General features: G+C 48.1%; 2 protein-coding genes across 2 annotated transcripts in view; both read right to left on the bottom strand.

Annotated features, from left to right (window-relative positions):
• On the bottom strand, positions 1-6,755 carry LOC135443006 (solute carrier family 22 member 13-like). Its single transcript, XM_064703270.1, has 10 exons — positions 6,329-6,755; positions 5,241-5,344; positions 4,751-4,905; positions 4,252-4,420; positions 3,702-3,822; positions 2,798-2,892; positions 2,287-2,501; positions 1,721-1,829; positions 1,392-1,602; positions 1-632 (listed from the first exon to the last, which is right to left on the bottom strand). Exons 1-10 carry the CDS (start codon positions 6,698-6,700, stop codon positions 537-539), a joined length of 1,647 nt encoding a protein of 548 aa, XP_064559340.1. The 5' UTR covers positions 6,701-6,755; the 3' UTR covers positions 1-536.
• Positions 6,756-8,060: 1,305 nt separating this feature from the next.
• Positions 8,061-18,605, bottom strand: part of OXSR1 (oxidative stress responsive kinase 1) — an 87,889-nt gene continuing 77,344 nt past the window's right edge. The window contains exons 12-18 of the mRNA XM_064703844.1: positions 17,024-17,059; positions 15,293-15,466; positions 13,792-13,868; positions 12,849-12,901; positions 12,468-12,536; positions 11,528-11,592; positions 8,061-10,715 (exon numbers count right to left, since the gene is read on the bottom strand). Coding sequence (XP_064559914.1) covers positions 10,641-10,715; positions 11,528-11,592; positions 12,468-12,536; positions 12,849-12,901; positions 13,792-13,868; positions 15,293-15,466; positions 17,024-17,059 — 549 coding nt within the window. The 3' untranslated portion in view covers positions 8,061-10,640. The remainder of the gene's footprint in view (positions 10,716-11,527; positions 11,593-12,467; positions 12,537-12,848; positions 12,902-13,791; positions 13,869-15,292; positions 15,467-17,023; positions 17,060-18,605) is intronic.

Below are 18,605 nucleotides of genomic sequence, written 5' to 3'. Positions count from 1 at the left end.
CTCAGCTGAGTATCTCAAATTTACGAAAAAAATAAAAAGGAGTGTTTTTATGAGAGAACGAGATGATCTTGCTAGACAGCCACGATAAATCACTCCTTGCAAGTGTGAGATTATTTTCAGTGCTGCATCTGCTCCAGCTCTCCTGTTAGTGAGCCCAGTTCTCTCTTGCAAGTTTATCCAATGCTCTAGTGGGTGTTTCACTGGACAAAGTTTACAGTCTCATCTTCCTGGAGACATACCAGGAAAAATGAAGAGGAATTGCCTCCATTCTATTTCTTGTTTTCTTTCTTTTTTCCCCTCAAGTAAAAAGCACCTAATTTTCTCTGGTGAGAGCACAGTTGGACACCAGCGACAGCCTGCAGTGCCTGAGGACAAGCTACAGAGGGAGATACAGGAAGGCAAAAAAGACAAGGAAACCCAAGAATTGGCAGTGATGGCCCAGGCAAAGGTGGTATCCTGTGGAGGAGAGACCCTGCCTGTCCTCAGTGCCCACACAGCACTGGGCTGCCTTTATCCACTGCCACCTGCAGACCCAGCTAGAAGTAGGTGGTCTTCGTGCTCTCATTGTCTTGGTCAGCACCTTTTCCTTTCACCTGCCCATTCTGAGAGCTGCTGGTGGCATTTTCACAGACCTGGTGAAAGGGAAAAGTGTGTAAAAGCAAGGAAAGGTGTACCATGAGCTGATGGCTGCTGGCCCTGAGACAAGCAGCCTTCAGCAACTTGGACCCCATTCCCAACTGTTCCTGTGAACACCCTTCTCCCAGCAAGACAACAGAAGTATTGGGGTGCAATTCCAGCTGGTCCCATGGGGAATGAGGGCTGGGAGCTATGAGAAGGTGAAAGCCGAGGATGGGGCTGGTACAGGTACAGGCTACAAGGTACCAGCGTTTCCCTGAGGAGGGCAGAGGGAGGGAGCACTGGCTGTTATATCCTATGGACGGGAATGAAGGGGCATGTCACCCTGATTTTTTAAGATTTTCTAAGCCTTCTGATGTTTACATTCTTGTAGCAAACTTTCTCAAACACTTTCTGTAAATAACTTATTGTTTTGCATTCTTTTGTGGAGGAGGAGAAATTTGACGGACTGTTGGTTTGTCCAGTGTCATTGGAGAGGTGGCACTTTCACCCTCCAATCCACTGTCACTTTTGGAAAACTATAAATGTTGGAGTCAGAAAATAAACTTCCCTTTCCCTTCACCTTGAGAGCAGCGGTGTGCGTGCTCATGTTGTTTCAAGTCCTATAGTGACATGGATGAGTTCCACATGCAGGAATGGGTGACTTCCACATGAATTCCCTCTGTAACTCCTAAAGAAACCCCCAGCACATCCAAGGGACTCCCCCAAGTGCTGGCTGCCCATGTCTCCACCGCAGAGGCAGCACCAGCACCCACCTGAGCTGGAGGGTGGCCATCCCCTGTGTCATCTGCCAGGTCAGTGCCACAGGTCTCAGGCAGCAGGATGCAGAGCAGCCCCCCCAGCACGGGGGCACTGCCAAAGATGGCCATGGGGATGGCCCGGTGGTGCTGGCCCAGCAGCCGGACCAGCGGGGCCAGGATCCCGGCCACCCGCGCCGACACGGAGCACAGCCCCACGCCAGTCTGCCTGCAGAGAGAGGGAGCTGTGGGTCAGCACACCCAGACCACCACAGGGATGAGCCATGGGGACAACTCCTGCCCCACCACCACCACTGCTGGTCACTCCAAATGTGGGGAGAGCTCACCTGACGACCGTGGGGAAGAGCTCAGCAGCGTAGACGTAGGAGGTGGAGAAGGAGGCCGAGGCAGCAAACTTGCCAATGGTGGCCAGGACGGTGGTTGCCACGGGCTGGTCTGAGGGGAGGAGGAGAGATGGCTGCTGTGGGATGGGGCAGGGCTCAGCACCACTCACAGATGGTGACTGGGGATTGCAGGGACAACTGTGTCACCTGCAGGGAGCCATGGCCTCTGACAGCGTCTGAGCATGGGCCAGGCTGCTCTGGCCTGGTGGCCACTTTCAGCCTGCTCTGCACCCACCATCTCACCTCCCCAGGGATTAATTTGCCCAGAGCACAGCTCTGTTGACAAGGAGCCCACTGGACTCAGTTCTGCCCTCTGCTGTTTGCCATCAACAAGAACATTTTGGTTTGGGCCCTGTGGGTTCAGCCAGGCCCATGCGGCCAGGGTCAGCTGAGGCCCAGAGGGATGTGAGCCACCCTGGCTGGGAGGACAGAAGAGCAAGGGAAGGGTTGAGGCTCTGTGCCTCCCTGTCCCAGAGGATGTCCTCTCCGTGTCGGATGATGTTGTTCACCTTCAGGAATTCCAGTGATGATCAGACACACCAGGCCACTCAGCACCAGGAGAACAACCTGTGTTTTCCTCCTCCCGAACCTCTGCAGGGTGAAGATACAAGCAAAACGGGCTGGGATTTCCACTGCTCCAAAGGCCAGCTGAGTCAGGTAGATGTCCAGGCCAAAATTTGTCACGTTCAGACTCAGCCCGTAGTAGACAAAGCTGTTCACAAACCTGAAAGCCAGGCAGGGGGCACTGAGCAGGTGTCAGCCATGAGGAAAAACAGCACTGATCTACAATTATTTGGACCAAGCATTTCCCAAGAGATGTAAAACCAGAGGAATACCACAGGCCTGCCGAAGCTGGAAATGCTATAACTTTTCCCACAAAGCCCCTTAAACAGCCAGAAGCAGAAACACCCATCAAATAACACTCAAAAGCCACAAGGTGAATTTCCTGATGACTAATTGTCAATCCCTTCTTTTCTTTTACGTAGAAGTTTGGGAAGAATGCACCAGAGAGTGTCTTACCAGGCACATGACATGATTAAAGTCACCTTCAGCAGGTGCTTCTTCCGAAAGAGATCCAGGAAACTTCCAGACTTGACCTCTTTCTCAGGCTTCAACTTCAAAACACAGAAGACAAGAAGTCAGAGCACAAAAAGGAAACCCATGTCCAGCTCCTTTTCCACTTGCAGTCCATGGGAAGCCTCAGTGGGGCAGGCCTGTGAGCGCAGTGTTCTGGCAGGGAGGGCAGCCCCACTGCCCTCTGTGTGCCCAGCACAGGGCATGGTGACTGAGAGGTTCCTCAGGATGAACATCTCCCCAGAGTGGGGACTTTGGGGTGGGCAAGGAGGGAACTCCCCTTCAGGCATTTCTGCATGGAAACAGAGAGACTAAAGAGAGACTCTGTGCTCATCGGTGACACTCCTGGAATGCTCAGAGGAGAAAAGCCAGGGAAGCATTTCAGTCCTTCCCACATGCCCAGAGGGAGCCCAGAAGGCTCCAGACTGAGCCTCAGCAGAGGCTGGGCCTCTTCCATGACCTGGTCCCTGTGGAACTCAGCTGGAGCTGGAGTCCCCCAGAGCCCATGGCCAGAGCAGCCCCAGTGGGAATGCAGAGATGTTTCTGGGATGAGCTGTGCCCCAGGGACTGCTGGCAGGCCCAGGGCAGTGTCTGAGGCCAGGGCCCCCCAGTACCTGCTCCAGGAGCTGCTGGCAGGCCCAGGGCAGTGTCTGAGGCCAGGACCCCCCAGTACCTGCTCCAGGGGCTGCTGGCAGGCCCAGGGCAGTGTCTGAGGCCAGGACCCCCCAGTACCTGCTCCAGGGGCTGCTGCCAGGCCCAGGGCAGTGTCTGAGGCCAGGACCCCCCAGTACCTGCTCCAGGGGCTGCTGCCAGGCCCAGGGCAGTGTCTGAGGCCAGGACCCCCCAGTACCTGCTCCAGGAGCTCTGGTGGGAGGCTGCGCTTGTTGGTGGCCGCCGCCTTCTGCAGCACCTTCTTGGCTTCCTCGATTCTGCCCTTGGTCATCAGCCAGCGAGGTGACTCTGGGAGCACCCTGCCACGAGAGGAGGCCAGCACATGCTGCTGTGTCCTGCTGAGATCCCCCACAGCCCCTTTCTGGGACTATGTCCAGCAAGCCTTGGAATCACCACAGGATCAGATCCCAGAACCACAGAACCTTCAGTGTTGGAAGGGACCCACAAGGATCATCAAGCCCAACTCTAAACTGAAAGGCCCATGGGATCAATGGGTCTAAACACCCTAAATTTGGGCTCCAAAGGCCACATTTGGAGACCTGAAGCAGAGCAGCTGCTGCTCTCAGCAGTGCAGTGCCCAGGGAGATGTTCTGAGCTCTGCAGCAGCTCCTCCAGCACCTGCACACCAATGGGAGAGACCCAGCTTGGTTCTGAGCTGCTGCCTCCTCCTCACTCACACCCTCACACTGCTGTCACATCTGCAGGAGCTCTGTCCACATCCTGCTTACCCCATGCAGAAAAAAAAGGCAAATATAAGAGCAGATCCTGCAATCTCCAGCAGCCTCCAGTTGCGAATCCCGTAACTCAAACCAGCTAAAATCATCTGCCCGATGGCAAAGCAGCAGTGAGAGGTGAGCACTGCATTTGGCCGGGAGGAGACACCAATCCATTCTGTAGCTGAAAGGAAGAAGGCTCACAGTCATCCAAAGTATTCCCCCTGAGGCAAACAGCTGTTTTTCCCTGGAGAAGAATTATTCTGGAGGTGAGGATTAGACTGACCTCCTGTTCTGGGGTACTCCCCTTGCCCTCCTCTGAGCACTGGCTGGAGACAGATGCTCCCCAAGGCTCTGACTGAGGGCTGAGAAGTTGCCAAAGTACCAAAGGACAGTGAAGATCAAGACCTGTCCTCACCACGGGGTTGTTCTAGTCAAACACGGATATTTTTATTTCTTTGAAGAGTTATCTGTTGCATCTTGAGATGCCCCAGGGCGAGGGCATCCTACTCACCTAAGGCCAGTAATGTCATGGTGATCCCTGACACGGAGGCCCCCACCACACACCTGAAGGCCATGTACACATAGAAATGGGGCACAAAGGCAATTCCCAGGCCAAACAAGCCCTGCAGGAAGACGGAGATCAGAACGACCGGGCGGCGGCCGATCCTGGGGAGAAACAGGGAGGACACAATCGGTGTTTGGAGAGACCCCAAGGAGATTGGCAAGGAGCCCAGCAGGTTAGACAGTGATTCTTATCACCCTGATAAGGCTCAGAGTAGACTGTGGGGTGACAAGGGAAGCACTGTGCACACATGCTGTGTCTCTCTCCCTTCCCCTCCCTGTGTGGCCATGTCCTCATGGGACCCGAGGACTTTGGTCAGGGTCCCTGCAATGAGAAGTGACAAAATGCACCGGGTGCACAGTCCAGACAGGCTCACACCACCTGGTCTGTACTGTGCTGCCTTTGCACAGACCCTGGGCAGGGGGTTGTGGCTCCTCACCTGTCACTCAGAGGCCCAAAGATCATGGATCCCAGGAGCAGCCCTGCCATGTAGATGGCCTGGGCAATGTCATTGAGGTCCTTCCTGTCACACACCAGGTCAAACTGGAGAAAGGAGAAAGAGATGCTTTGGTAAACCCACTTCCAAGGATGTGAATCCCCACAGTATGCACAGGGCACACAAGGCAGAGATGGGACAAGCCCTTGGGGCACTCACTGGGGTCCCTCTCCCATGCACTGGGACCTGCAGGAGTCCCCCTTGTCCAGCCCAGCCAACCCAGGGGAGCCTCCTGGTCAGCAAATTTTGCTTTAGGTGGGCCTGGGGACAGAAGCAGCAGCTTGCTTCCTCAGACCACCTGAGCTCCCAGAGGAGAAAGGATGCAATGCTGATTCCTGGGACAAGCAGTTTCTGTTAAAGAGATGTCCTGCAATTGCCAGCACCCAGAGGGCATCAATGGAAGGAGTGACATAGGAAGGATCATAGAACCATAAAATGGTTTGGGTTGGAAGGGACATTAAGATCATCTAATTTGAACTCTCTTGCCATGGGCAGGGCACCTTACACTAGATCAGATAAATCAGATCCCCATCCAACCTGAACTTGAACATTTCCAGGGATGGGACAGCCACAGCTTCTCTGGGCAACCTGTGCTAGGGCTTTACCACCCTAACAGTGAAGAATTTCTTCCTAACATTTAATCTAAACCTACTCACCTTTATGTTAATTTAGCATCTTTCTCAGCTAACAATTGTGATGTTGGGGGTTGGACTAGATGACTTTTAAAGGACCCTTCTGAGCCAAACCATTCTATATTAAATTGGAAAGGTTAACCTCTGGATGCAGAGGGATGGGGAATCCCGGGGCAGGAGGTCCCTGCAGGAGTGATTCATCTCCCCACTGGCACCTCTGGCACAGCCTGCACCCTCTCCAGGACCACACCTGGGCCTGCATGGTGGAGCCAAGGTCCCCAGCCCACACCTGTTGTAAATCCCAGCTGCACCATGGCCAGGCACCAGCCCTGGGGGAGCTGTGGCTATGTGGGTGCCCCATCCCTTCCACACCCAGCAGATGCAGCAGCAGGTACAGACCTCGGTCAGCAGGGACGGTGGCTGCTCGGAGGGGTACACCCAGCCACTGCTGCACTTCTCAGTGTGGTTCAGCCCATAGGCCAGGATGGAATCCAGGTCCCAGTCCACCGGGGAGAACATGGAGCACTGCTCAAAGTGCCCGTCGGGGCCCCGGGGCAGGGTGAGGTTCAGCTGCTCTTCCTCTGTCAGGTTGGGGCCCACGGCGAGGATCCAGCTGGTGTCACAGTGGTGAGGCACTTCCACCACCATGAAGAGCTGGCAAAACTGGTGGAAAGCCACACTGAGGCAGGGGATCACGGACAGCAGCACCAGGCATTTCTGGAATCGCCCAAAATCACCAACTGCTTTCAAAATTTCCCCGACACCTGACATTGGTGGCTGTATCTGGGACAGGACAGTGCTGGGACAGACTTCCCAGAGAGCTGGAATTAATGTTTAAACCTCAGATAAGCTCTGCAGTTATAGGCAGTCACTAGAAGTACACCTTGTAATATATTAATCATCCCTGTGCCACCCACAAACATCCAGTGCTGGCTGGGGCAGAAGGACCCCTGCTTCAGGGAACCTGGGCCAGCTCCTGTGCCAGGGCCAGGTGGCATGGACAGGGAACAGACTCTTCTCCACAGTCACTACAACAGCTGCATTTGCATTTGAACCACTCAGGAAAGCCAGGTTCAGAGGGGCCAAAACAAGCCCAGCATGATGCAGAGCTGGGAACAGCCCAGAGAAATAAAGGGAATTATGTTAATGATGGGCAGAAGCAGAGATGAGGAAGGGCAGCCAGTTCATTGTGATTCCAGGGGATGGAGCTGCCATTCCCTTCATCTTCTGCAGCTTCCCTGTGCAACACAAGCAAGCCAAGGTACAGGATGTCCCCCCTTCCCACCAGTTCTGGGCCACCTTGCAGCTGCTGGGGGCTAAATGCAGAAAGGACTTGGGGAAAGGGGAAAGGGATGGAGAAATCTGAAACAGGGCAATGGTGCTTGGGGCTGAAATGCCTAAAATTATCATTGAGAACACAAATCCAGCACTGCTCAGCCCATTCTTCATGTAGGAAAAGCATTTACCTGGGACCCCTTTGAGATGTCCACGAGGTGCCCAAAAGCCACCTGGATACTCCTGCTGCCCACAGATCCATGAGAAGGGCATTGTAAAGCATGCTGGAAAACACCATGGATGCCCCACTGGGGCTGACCAGGGCACCCACAAAGAACAGTTATTGGGGAGCAGAGGAGGGAGTGCAGTTCATGTTCTCACCACTTGTCAGGGTATAAATCCTTCCACTTTCACACCAGCCTGTGTCATGCTGAGGCTTTCCTGGACAGGGGAAGCTCATTCCCAGTTGCACAGGGCATGCAGAGCTTGGAGCAAACCTCTTGGCTACAGACAAGCTCTCAGGGCACCACCCTGAGTGCCCTCCTGGCTCCATTTTTGCACACAACTCCTGCAAAGATGCACTCAGGGAATGGTTTGGGTGGGAAGGCACTTTAAAACTCATCCAGTTCCACCTCTGCCATGGGCAGGGACACTTCCCACCAGACCATGTTACTCAGAGCCCCATCCAGCCTGGACTTGATCTCCCTTTCTCTGCAGAGTTTTCCTGGGGGCTGTCAAACCTCCCACCACCCCAACCAAACGCCCCAGGGGTTGCAGACACCACTCAACCAACCAACAGTTGCAGACAAACCAACCAACCAACCCAGTGACAAGCAAACCACACATCACACACCTGGCAATGGACAATTTGTTCTTTATTGATTAAAAATTAGACACATGCAGTAAAATACAAAGTCCAAAAAAGGAAAAAAAGCCTGACTATTTTACATCTTTCATTATAATCTACAATACACCAAAGTTGTGAAGAGGATCCGTTTTCATTAACAGAGCATTGTCCTTAAAAGTAGGAACTAACTTAAAATTACCACCTGCTTCCAGGTTCAGATCAGAAATTTGCACAAAAACCAAATTCTTAATGACACTGGAAAACAATTATGAACAGCATTGGCACTTACTGGAACAACATCAGAAAAGACAGTTGTCTAGCACTGTAATAGCCCAAGTAAATATTTTGGATCCCTACCCAAAAGATCTGGAGATCCATAGAGCAAAACCCATCAGCTTCTTCCTCACTTATTTTCTCCATTAAAGAACTACGGAACCTTGGGTTAGCGTGAGCTCAAGCTCTCTAAGTTCTGGCTTTGGGAAAATGGGGAATAACAATAAATAGATACTGCATTGTTCCATTTGAGCAGTTTGAGTCCTAACCTTCCTCAGCACCAGTACACAAATGAATGAGGAGGTCCCCAGGGCATGCAGGCAGAGGGAAAATAATACTGTACCACAACTACCTTGTCTCTGTATCCTAAAGGCTCCCAACACATCCACACTGAGCACAGGGTGATGGGAAAATCAAGGTGCCAGCCTGCTCTTCCCAAGCCAGCAAGCTCAATGGGGGACACTGCAGGGAGTGCTTTGGGTCAGGCAACAGGGAATGGTGGCAAACACACACCTGCCAACCCAGCCACCACCAACTCCCTGCTATCGGGCACTTGCTTCCTGGGCTCAGCACCCCAGGATGATCTCACTCCCAAATTTTCATCTTCCTCTCCCTCCCCTTCACACTCAGCAGCCATGGGGCTGCAGACAGCCCATGGGGACACAGCCAATATCCACCCAAAGGCTACAAGCAACAGGGGCGGTAAAAAAAGAACATGCACAATTCAGGAAGCTTCCACAGCTGCTCATAGAGAACAAGATATAAATACAGATTGTTCATCTGAAGACTTGGAAATTAAAAAAAAAAAAAAGAAAAAGAAACAGAACAAAAGTCCTAATTGAACCTAGTCATTCCGCTCTGTTTCTGCATTGTTTGTGTCTGATGGAAACAAAGCTCGTTTCCATCTGCATGTTAAATTACAGACTTACAACTTCTGTGTAGAAAACACTCCAGAGCCAAGAGCAGTTACAAAGGCCAACTGTGAAACAGTAGGAAAAAAAAAGTCAACACCATTTATTATTCACATATTGCATTACAAGTGTCTCTTATCAAACTCAGAGCATAATTTATATTATTCATGTAGAAACTCAACTTCAACACCACATGGAAAGAAAAGCTAAATACGTGTGTGACGGGGTGCAGTGACATCCTGATCAAACGTCGAGGCTTGGGCTGAGGTGCAGCCCGACGACCCAAGGGATTGAGAGCAGGAGGGACAAACGCAGCGCCCGCTTTTGCCCAGTACAGCCACTCTACTGGTGATTCTTTATTGCTGTAAAACACGACAGGGATGGTTCCACGGGTACCAGCTTGCAAAGGACTGGGGAACACATTGGGAAGCCAGCCAGGCATGACCAAACTGGGTTTCAGGGACACTTGGAAGTGCATCTGTTCCAAAGGCAGAGTGACATAGATCTCCTCTCCCTGTGACCATGGGTATTGTGTTCACCATGTGAAAGACCAGTTTCCAGGCAGCAATGCCTCCCTGGTCTGCTTCAGGAACAGACTATGCCTAAGATGCAGAATGAAAGCAGCAGGAAGGACTGCTAAATGTAAATTAAAAGGTTCAGCCCTCATGCCATGCCTGGCACTCATGTGGAGAGAACCAAAATGATAAAGAACAAAGAAAAAAATTAAGGCAGTTTACATAGGGAAGCTGACTTCTAACACCTCAAAGTCAAGGAACTTCTCCAAAACACAAACACAAGGGAAAGAAGCTCTCCCTCCTGTGAGTTAAGACTCTGCTTGCTTTCTCAGGTGCAAGCATTCAAACCAGCAGTTTTAAATCACACAGCCAAAGAGAAGCAGATTTCTCAGCACTCCAGGTGACCCAAACAACACGTACACTGGTGTTTCAGATAGAAGGAGAAGCAGGTAAAGAACCAAAAACAAAAAGAAAAAAAATCTGTTCAGTATTAAAACTTGTGCAAAAACAGCAAGTGAAAAAAAATGAAACCACATGTAAGCAAACACTTAGGCAAGATCATCAGAGCAGTGGAACCCCCTGCTTCGTACTCAGTAGTATTTTTTCTTTAAAGTAAGGCAATAATAAAATGAACATGCAGGCAATGATGTGTTGGGTCTGCATGTTTGAGATGACAGATACAAAAACATGAGAGTTGTTTACAAAAGGTGTAAACGTCATCGGTAATTTCAGGAAGGTTTGTGATCCTATCAAGGAAAATGTTAAAGCTTCTAGGAAGGGGGCTGTAGTTCAATTCTTTGGCAGTAGTGGTTTTTTTTTTAGGCTAACAGAAGCATTACGAATATGCACATGTGGGTTCTCTGTTGGGAAACATCTCCTGGGACCAATGTTTAGCTGATGCTGAGCTGTGCAAATCCTATAAGTTTGCCATCATCCGGAATTTCAGAGCCGTCGACACCAGATGCCTGAAACAGGGAAGAGAGATCCAAATAGCAACACACATGCTCTACCTTCCAGCAGACACCACAAGCAGGTGTATCAGACAGGCTGGGGGGAGGAAGCAGCCACAGGACAGCTTTGCACTGTATTCAGCAGCTTGCGCTACTCAAAGTTAAAATTGAGTGCTTTCGTATTTTTGCCTCTTTTTTTTAAGGTAAGAAGGGCTGGGACTTAAGTTTTGCCAATGTCTACTCCAACTAGACATTATATATACAGTAACTGGGGTAAAACAAGTAAAAACTCCTTACAGGAAGAGTACATAAGAGCACTTAATGCTTCACTCCCAATAACCTGGTTGCACCTTTGCTTTGCCACTGTAACTCCCCCTGAATTTCACCACCTCAAGTTTTGGCTCTCTTCTTTGGCCCACCACTCTTATTTTCCGTTTTTCTTCTTCATTTCCCCATTTCCTCCTCAGGAACAATCTATCTGGATCCTCCCTCACTCTCTTCCTCCAAAAAAGGAGTCTGTGGCAATTCTTAGCCCATCCATCTGCCTTGAAATATTTCTGCAGGTGCACATCCCAAGCCCCAAAATTACCCCTCTGCAACATTTACATATATTAATTAACACATCATCTCATGCTTATTTATCCAGGTGCTGCTCAAGGATACAAGCAGAGAGCCTGAAGTGCCTACAGTTACACAACCAGTAAGAAGCTTTGGGAAAGAAGGGAGGATTTAGAGTGCATACATCAGATGCCTGCAGTAAACATCTACATGCAATGCCTTCTCCTTGCAAGGGACAACTGGATCAATTAGGGAACAGGAATAAATACCAGTCTGAAAGTGATGGATCTGTTTGCCTGGGGCTCTTCCACAATTTTCTGCAAATTAGCTGCAACTGAAATCATACAGACACAAAGAAAATGGGCAAATATTAGGGCAGGCTGGAGAAAAACATCCCAAAGTCATTAGTCCTCTTTCTATTACTTAACAAACTTTGAATTTTTACACTGATAAGGAAAGGTTTAGATCTCAATTAGACTCAGTCTACTTAAACCTAAAGCTCTGAACTGTGAAAATGCTGTTTTTGTTATCACATTACTATTTCAGAGGTAGTTATTTTTCCCAGGATGTGATGGGATCAATAGTAATAAAATGCCCAACTGCATCTGGAAATTGAAGTAATTCTGCACTAGCAGCTGTTCCTGTGTACAAGGAACAGCTTTGCTTGCTGCAGTTGGAATACACAGGCAGTGCTGACAGTTTAAGTCTCACCTGCTGCACGGGAGGATTCATTTATTTATCAAATTGCTGTTTGAGGCAGCTGTTTTCCCATACAGCTCGTGCTGCTGCCCCAGGGCATGTGCAACTCACACTTCCTTCCCCAGCCCTAACTGAACCCAAAAAGCCTGGCTGATTCCAGTCCCAGAGCTCTCCTGCACAGGACCTGTGAGCAGGACAGGCTTGTGCAGCAGTTTGGTGATGCATCTCTGTCAGATGATAATGATTTGGCTAATGCATCAATTCGATTTCATTCTGCATTACAAGGAACATTTGCTTCACAATGTTACCAAGTAAAACATCATCTTGTGAACTGGGGGTTGCCTACATGTTGGCACAGAACTGTCAGCAGAATTGACAGCAGTTGTGCAGGGCCACTGGGGTAGACACAAGGCCAGAGGAAATTTTCCTATCACCCACCAATCAGGTCATTTTAAACATGCAAAAAATGACTGAAATGGTTAGAGCAAAAGAAAATTAATTTGTAATTACCTATTACCAGATCTCTGCCATCAACAAGACCTGCTGAAATGAGCTCCTGAGACACACCATCTGCAGTATCTGTGGGGGAAAAACCCAAGAGCCATCACCACAGAGCAGAAATTGTCCAGCTGGTGAAGGCACTGCACAGAACCTAAAGGAGCTTGTACAATCCAAACAGCAGAAGGGCCCTTTACAAAAGACAGATATCAGGGTGCACACCAGGTGCTGTGAATTCACTGAAGGGCTGCACTTGAGCCAAATCCATGAGTTTTACAGCAGTGCTCCAAGCCCAACCACAATAAGCCTTTAGGAAGGCACTGTGGACAGACACTCACACAACACCAAACACAAAACTTCCCCTTCACACACTGGAATTTCCCAGCAGCTCACCTTTCCCTGGGGTGAATTCAAACCGAATATCATGGAGCTCTTTATTTGAATTCCTGTGGAAAGAAGAGAATTTTATATAAAAACAGACCATTTCATGGCATGATAGGTGGCCAAAAGAGAGTACTGTCATTGAATAACCAGTCTGTGAATCCATTGCATTCTACCCCCTCAAAGGCAGAAACTCATCACTTGGCTGTGCATGTGGAGGCAGCAGTGGGGCCTCCCAGCCTGACAGAGCCTGGGGCAGCCCGGATAGGTGAGTGCCACCTCTCTGCTACAAGGCCATGCTGTTCCACTGTCTCAAAAACTCAGATCCCTCAGCAGAGATATCCTTGGAGCACATGTCAGAGGGGGAAGTGCTCACTGGCTGCAGGTGCACACACATTATGGAAGTGATGCTCAGAATCCCCACTCCAATGCCCACCAACTGCCAGGATGCCTCCAGAGATGAGAGGCAGGCTCTTCGAATGAGAAACAGCAGTGTGTGTGATGTGCATAGAAAGATTCTTTTTTCTGCCTGTTTCCAGTGACACAGACCAGAATCCACTCCCTGAATGGGGTAAAAGCTGTTCACTCTCAGAACTGGCTGAAGTCTGAAGTTGTGCATGAAGATTAAGATCAAGGCACAAGGCACAATTAAGCACAAGGCCAGAACCCCTGGATCTCTGAATCCTTTTAGGGAACCCACCTAGTTCCTCTTTCCCACTCCATGAAAGTTTAGCAATGCTTACACAAATACCAAAACCTCTTTCAATACAGGTTTTGCCAAACCAAAGTGGATGTAATAAACTGCATTTCCAGGTCTCAGTTTCAGAAGAGCAGACAAAATCCAAGCTGACACACATTTAACCACCACCCTATTAATCAAAAGGCACAGAAGAGTGCCAGTGGGCCTCTCTACAAAGGTTCACATTAACAGAGCAGGTCAGTTTTGTGTCCTTACCTTAACCTTAATACAAGGTTGATGGGGACTCTCACATCTTCCTGTACCGGAGCTGCAGCAGGGGCTGTAGGTGGGGCCTGCAATAGGATTACATCATTTTAAGGCAGGTTAACAATATCTTGCTCTGGTTTTAAAACTAGAGATAACCTTGATAACTTTGGAGTTGATACAAGTAAGAGTTTGACTTATCTTTGGAATCATGGCACTGCAATGAGAAAGATAACAGATCAATGAACCAGGAAAACTCCACACTTAAACAGGAGGCTCTCTGCAATTGTCTTGGAAAGCATAAAAGCTGCACAACTTTGAGAAATGCCAGGAGACTTCAGAATGTAAAAAGATTACTTGCTTTAAATTAAAACTTAAGGTTTTTGGATATTCATGACAGCTTCAAAACCTGTGTTTTAACCCCTGCCCCAAACATCTGATTTAAAAACCTGATACAACTGTATCAGGAAAAAAATGAATTTGCAGATTAGCATGTACTCTCAGTTACCTTTTATTTCCCATGAAATCAAAGGCTTTAAGAGCATCTAGCAGCAATTTTATACCTGCCTATTTTAAATTCTAAATTACTTCTGAGTAACTATTGGAACATGTAATCAAATAATTTTATATTGGTTAGCAGCAGATTTCCAGTAGGGAGGATGCAGGAGTTGCCCTGCACTTGTGATATTTCCAGTACAGAGTTAAGTGTTATTCAATCTCCACCACAAAAACCCAAATAAAACAGAGAGGGGTCAGTCACCTGTACTGCCCATGCTGAGGCAAGGGTTTTAGACCTGCAGGAACAAGACAGACACAACACCAGGCTGATAATTTAAGCATAGAAGTCTTGACCAAGTGTTTTTCATCTAGACCATTTGTTTTTTCACAAGAGAAAAGGAAAAGAACACTTTGTTTAAAGCTAGCTTTTTACTCCAAGGTGCTTTTGGCCCAGCAATGCAGCTCAGGGCTTCTGATCACAACCTGGTTTCTGTTCAAGCTGAAAACCACCAGGTCAGTGAAAACAAACAAGGGTTCATGGAGAAACCCAGAGCTCTGCAAAACAGTAACCAGTGAGCACCAAGAACCAGAGGAGAGCCACAAAGAATAACACACACTGACACAGACAGCTGTGAGGAAGAACCTATGTAGAGTTATAAAAAAGAGCACATTGATGCCAAGAGCTGTAGAGAAGACACTGACACAAGTTCATGAAGTTCAGCTTAGGACAAGCTACCAATAAATAAGATATTGGGCACTAGTGGCAGATATTCTATTAGTGCATGTCCCAAGTGTCACTGACACCAACACTGTTCCAGCCTTCACTGCTGCTGGTGCTTCAACTGCTGCATAAAATTCAGGGATTAAATACTGGCTTTTTTAAAGAGATGTGAAGGGGGTTGATTTCAGTATCAAAGCTATTTTATTGTTGCCAATAATATGTCAAACATCCACTGTTTCAGACTGTTCTGGCACATCTGGAATTGAACAGGTAAGGAAGGGAGTCTGCTCTTACCTGGGCTGCTGCTGGGGCTGCTGCTGGGGCTGGGGCTGCTGGAGGAGCCTGGCTGGCTGGAGGTACAGCAGTTGGAGGTTGTGCAGGTGCTTGTCCTGCAGCCTGAGGTAGTTCAGTAGGTGCCTGTGCTGGAGCATTGAGTGAAGGACCTGGAGGCTCAGCTGATGGAAACAGCTGCAAGCAAAAAGGAGTTTTAGTGAGAAAAGGAACTCAAGAGTTTTGATTCAAGCACCAGCTTTCCCAGAAGTGCTTGTCTGCCACATAAACCACTTAGAGAAGTTCAGTTTAATGTGTCCATATGTCCAGGGACCCATTCTGTCCTGGCATTTGCAAGTTCTACTCACCAGTAAACCAAGACACCAGCAAGGCTGTGGATCTTGGACAAAAATTCCACTCTGTGGCAAGGCTGCATGTACATAGATACATCCAGCTGGGATGAGAGCACCCTATCCTTCAGTCTCCCTCTTTCCTGGAATCTGAGTCCTACTTGTATTTTCAAGCAGCCATGCCCTCAGAGCAGAGGAGCCCTGCTTTGACTTGTGGTTCCTTTCAGAGAACAAACCCCAGCAAAGCACTGAGATAACTATTGACAACTGAGCCTTTCACCAAGCAAATGTCAGAGTAATTTGAGTGTCAATGGAAAGTGAATTTAGAGCTCTTCAAATCACACTAGAGAAGATTTAGGATTGGACTTAAGTCTCTTGCAAAAAACAAACCCAATCAAGCAAACAAAAAAATCCATATGAAATTAATTGGAGGGTGGGGAAAAAGAGCTAAATGGAAATTTAATCTCTTTTTTACCTCTTGTTATTCAGTACAGAGAAACTAATTTTGGCACAGGAGCCAAAGAACTGTCAGCTTGATGGCACTTCAGTGTGCCCTCCAGCTTACTCTGGCAGGTTGTAGGAAATATAAATCACCTCCAATCCTGGAGACCTGGACAGGAGACTTCCAATAGGAAAATTCATCCCAAAGGGATTCTGGTTTTCAGCTTTTTTTTTTTAATTTAGAATTTATGTCAAATTACAGTGCCAGAACTGTAGTCTTCTCAAAATCTCCCTTTATAAACACTTCTTGGAAACAAATAAAGGAAGAACAGGACAGCCCAACCCAAGACTAATTTTTAGGAGACAGCTCTGTTTATCTTTCAACACAGGTAGGGAAAAGACAGACACTGCACAGTCTCTGGCAGATAAGCTGTTCCTATCACTGAAAGATGAGACATAGTAATATTCCTAATGTAAGAAACAGTTCAGAACTGAAGAAAGATGATAAATTGCAACTGAAGTTGTCCTTGCTATCAAATACTACTACAGAATTCTTTCACAGTTCTGAGGAGAGGTTCCAAACCAGAGAATTAGACAATGCAAACCAGACATCCTAAAGTTGTGTTCTGTTGTGTTTGTGCAGTTTGGAGGTTTTTTTAAGGAGGAGATGAGAAGACAGTTGTTTTGCTCAGATTATTATTGTGACCAATTAATTACCTTGAAACAAACAGACTTTTGCCACAGCAAGCTGACAAGACATACAACAAACTTACCTCAAGAAGAGCTCTTGGCACTACGCAGCCAAGGATTCCTTTTATAGGGAGCTCTTCAAACAGAGCTCAGCTAGATCCTGGCTTCTACTTCACACAATATTGCTTTCAAAGGCTCATAAAGCATGTTCCTTGAAACACCAGCAATAATTAGGAGTCAACTTTTCAAGAAGCCATTTGCAATTATAACTTACCTCGGAATTCTGTACAGGTTCTTTCACTCTGGGAGACTGAAAAACAGAGAAAAAGATGTCATTGCCTAGACCACAGTGAAGCTTACTGACTAGGAGGACTGGTCAGAACCATACTGAACATGAGAAACCTACCTCATTGTGTGAAGTTACACATGTGTATTAAGATGCATGATAAAAGGAACACCAGACAATTTGTTGTCACATTATACCACCCAGAAACACAGCCACATTTCAAACCCTGCAGTCATTATTTCCACAGTGGCACACAATACCCTAAGTAGCTATCACTGTTACTCATTAGCAAAATCCAGGATTCTTGAAGATCACTCAGATTGGATCAAATTACTGAAGCATCAAGATGGGAAAATCTATTTTAAGCTACTCAAGTCTGGCAGAAAAAGATAAACACAGATCTGCCTGGCAGAATTCTGCTAGAAAACAAGTTCTCTTCACTTACTTAGGGAGGTAGTTTCCAAACCAACTTGCTTAAAACATACAGAACCTTTGTAGGGTGGGAGGGAGGAATCAGCCTTGCTTGTGCTGCTTTTTAGAAGGAAATCCCTGGTCTGCTCTCCCTGCTTTTGGACCCTGCATTCTACTGTGCTCTTTGTGAGAGAAAGCAGAGAACTGACAGGTGGGTGCACAGTCAGCAGTGAAACAGAGACCTGGGAACAATGGGGAAAGTGCAGGCAAAGCAACGTGACCAACTTTTGCTTATCAGTAAAACAGAGATAGCACTGCACCAGCTGTTTCACATGAGCAGGGGGGAATTGCCAAGTATTCCTGGAAAGCCCTGCAATTAGGAGAGCCTGCAACCTTGACTTCCAACAAGTCCAATTAGTGGAGATAGGTGGGATGGTTTGGTCCATGCTGGGAATAAGAAAACCCTGTTCCTTCTCCACATAATGGTCCAACAAGTTGCTGTTTGGACAGTACAAACTGGACAGCAGAACATAAAAGCTCATCAGGCCCCTTCTCTGAGAGAGTTTTTCCACTAACAGTGGCCACTATCTTAATGAGTGCAGATCAAAGCAATTTGTAGCATATGACTCAATGGCTTCTTGTGAGAAAAAGTTAAGAAGTCTTACTCTCAGAACAGCAAGTTTCAGAAAGGCCTCTGGACAGGGGGAGAAGGAACAGCTCCCTCAGCACAACTGTGTGCAGGCAGTGTCAGGGAAAAAGTCACACAGTCTGAAAAGTAAAGCCTGAAATCCATCTCAGTGTGCTCAGCCTTTACTTGACAGTTACCAGGTGGGATGAAAAACATGGCATTGCTCCCATAGAAACAGCCCTGCTCCACACCTGCAGGCCACAGGTGCTGCAGTGTTCTTCCAGGAACAAAGCTCACATCCAAGAGTACCTGGATGCCTCCAGGAATCACATAAAAGGAAAGATCAGTGTGCTAAGCACTGTGCAGGTGAGTATGGGAACACTGGCCCTGCCCCTCAGCTGACAACTGATCCAGAGAAATGACCAACACAAGTGGTGAGAGCCAGCTGAGATGAGGCAGCAAGTGCCCAGGTGGCCAAGAAGGCCAATGGCACCTGGCTCAGGAACAGTGTGGCCAGCAGGAGCAGGGACT

The sequence above is a fragment of the Zonotrichia leucophrys genome, chromosome 2 (genome assembly GCF_028769735.1).
Source record: "Zonotrichia leucophrys gambelii isolate GWCS_2022_RI chromosome 2, RI_Zleu_2.0, whole genome shotgun sequence".
Taxonomy (NCBI): domain Eukaryota; kingdom Metazoa; phylum Chordata; class Aves; order Passeriformes; family Passerellidae; genus Zonotrichia; species Zonotrichia leucophrys.
The sequence above is the reverse complement of the archived record's forward strand: the minus strand, read 5'-3'. Positions and strand labels throughout refer to the sequence as shown.

Coding starts and splice junctions, on each gene's coding strand:
- LOC135443006 (XM_064703270.1), bottom strand. CDS start 6,700: ATGTCAGGTGTCGGGGAAATTTTGAAAGCAGTTGGTGATTTTGGGCGA. Junction 4,906..5,240: donor TTTGGGCCTCTGAGTGACAG/GTGAGGAGCCAC, acceptor GTTTCTCCCCAG/GATCGGCCGCCGCCCGGTCG. Junction 1,603..1,720: donor CTCTTCCCCACGGTCGTCAG/GTGAGCTCTCCC, acceptor CTCTCTCTGCAG/GCAGACTGGCGTGGGGCTGT.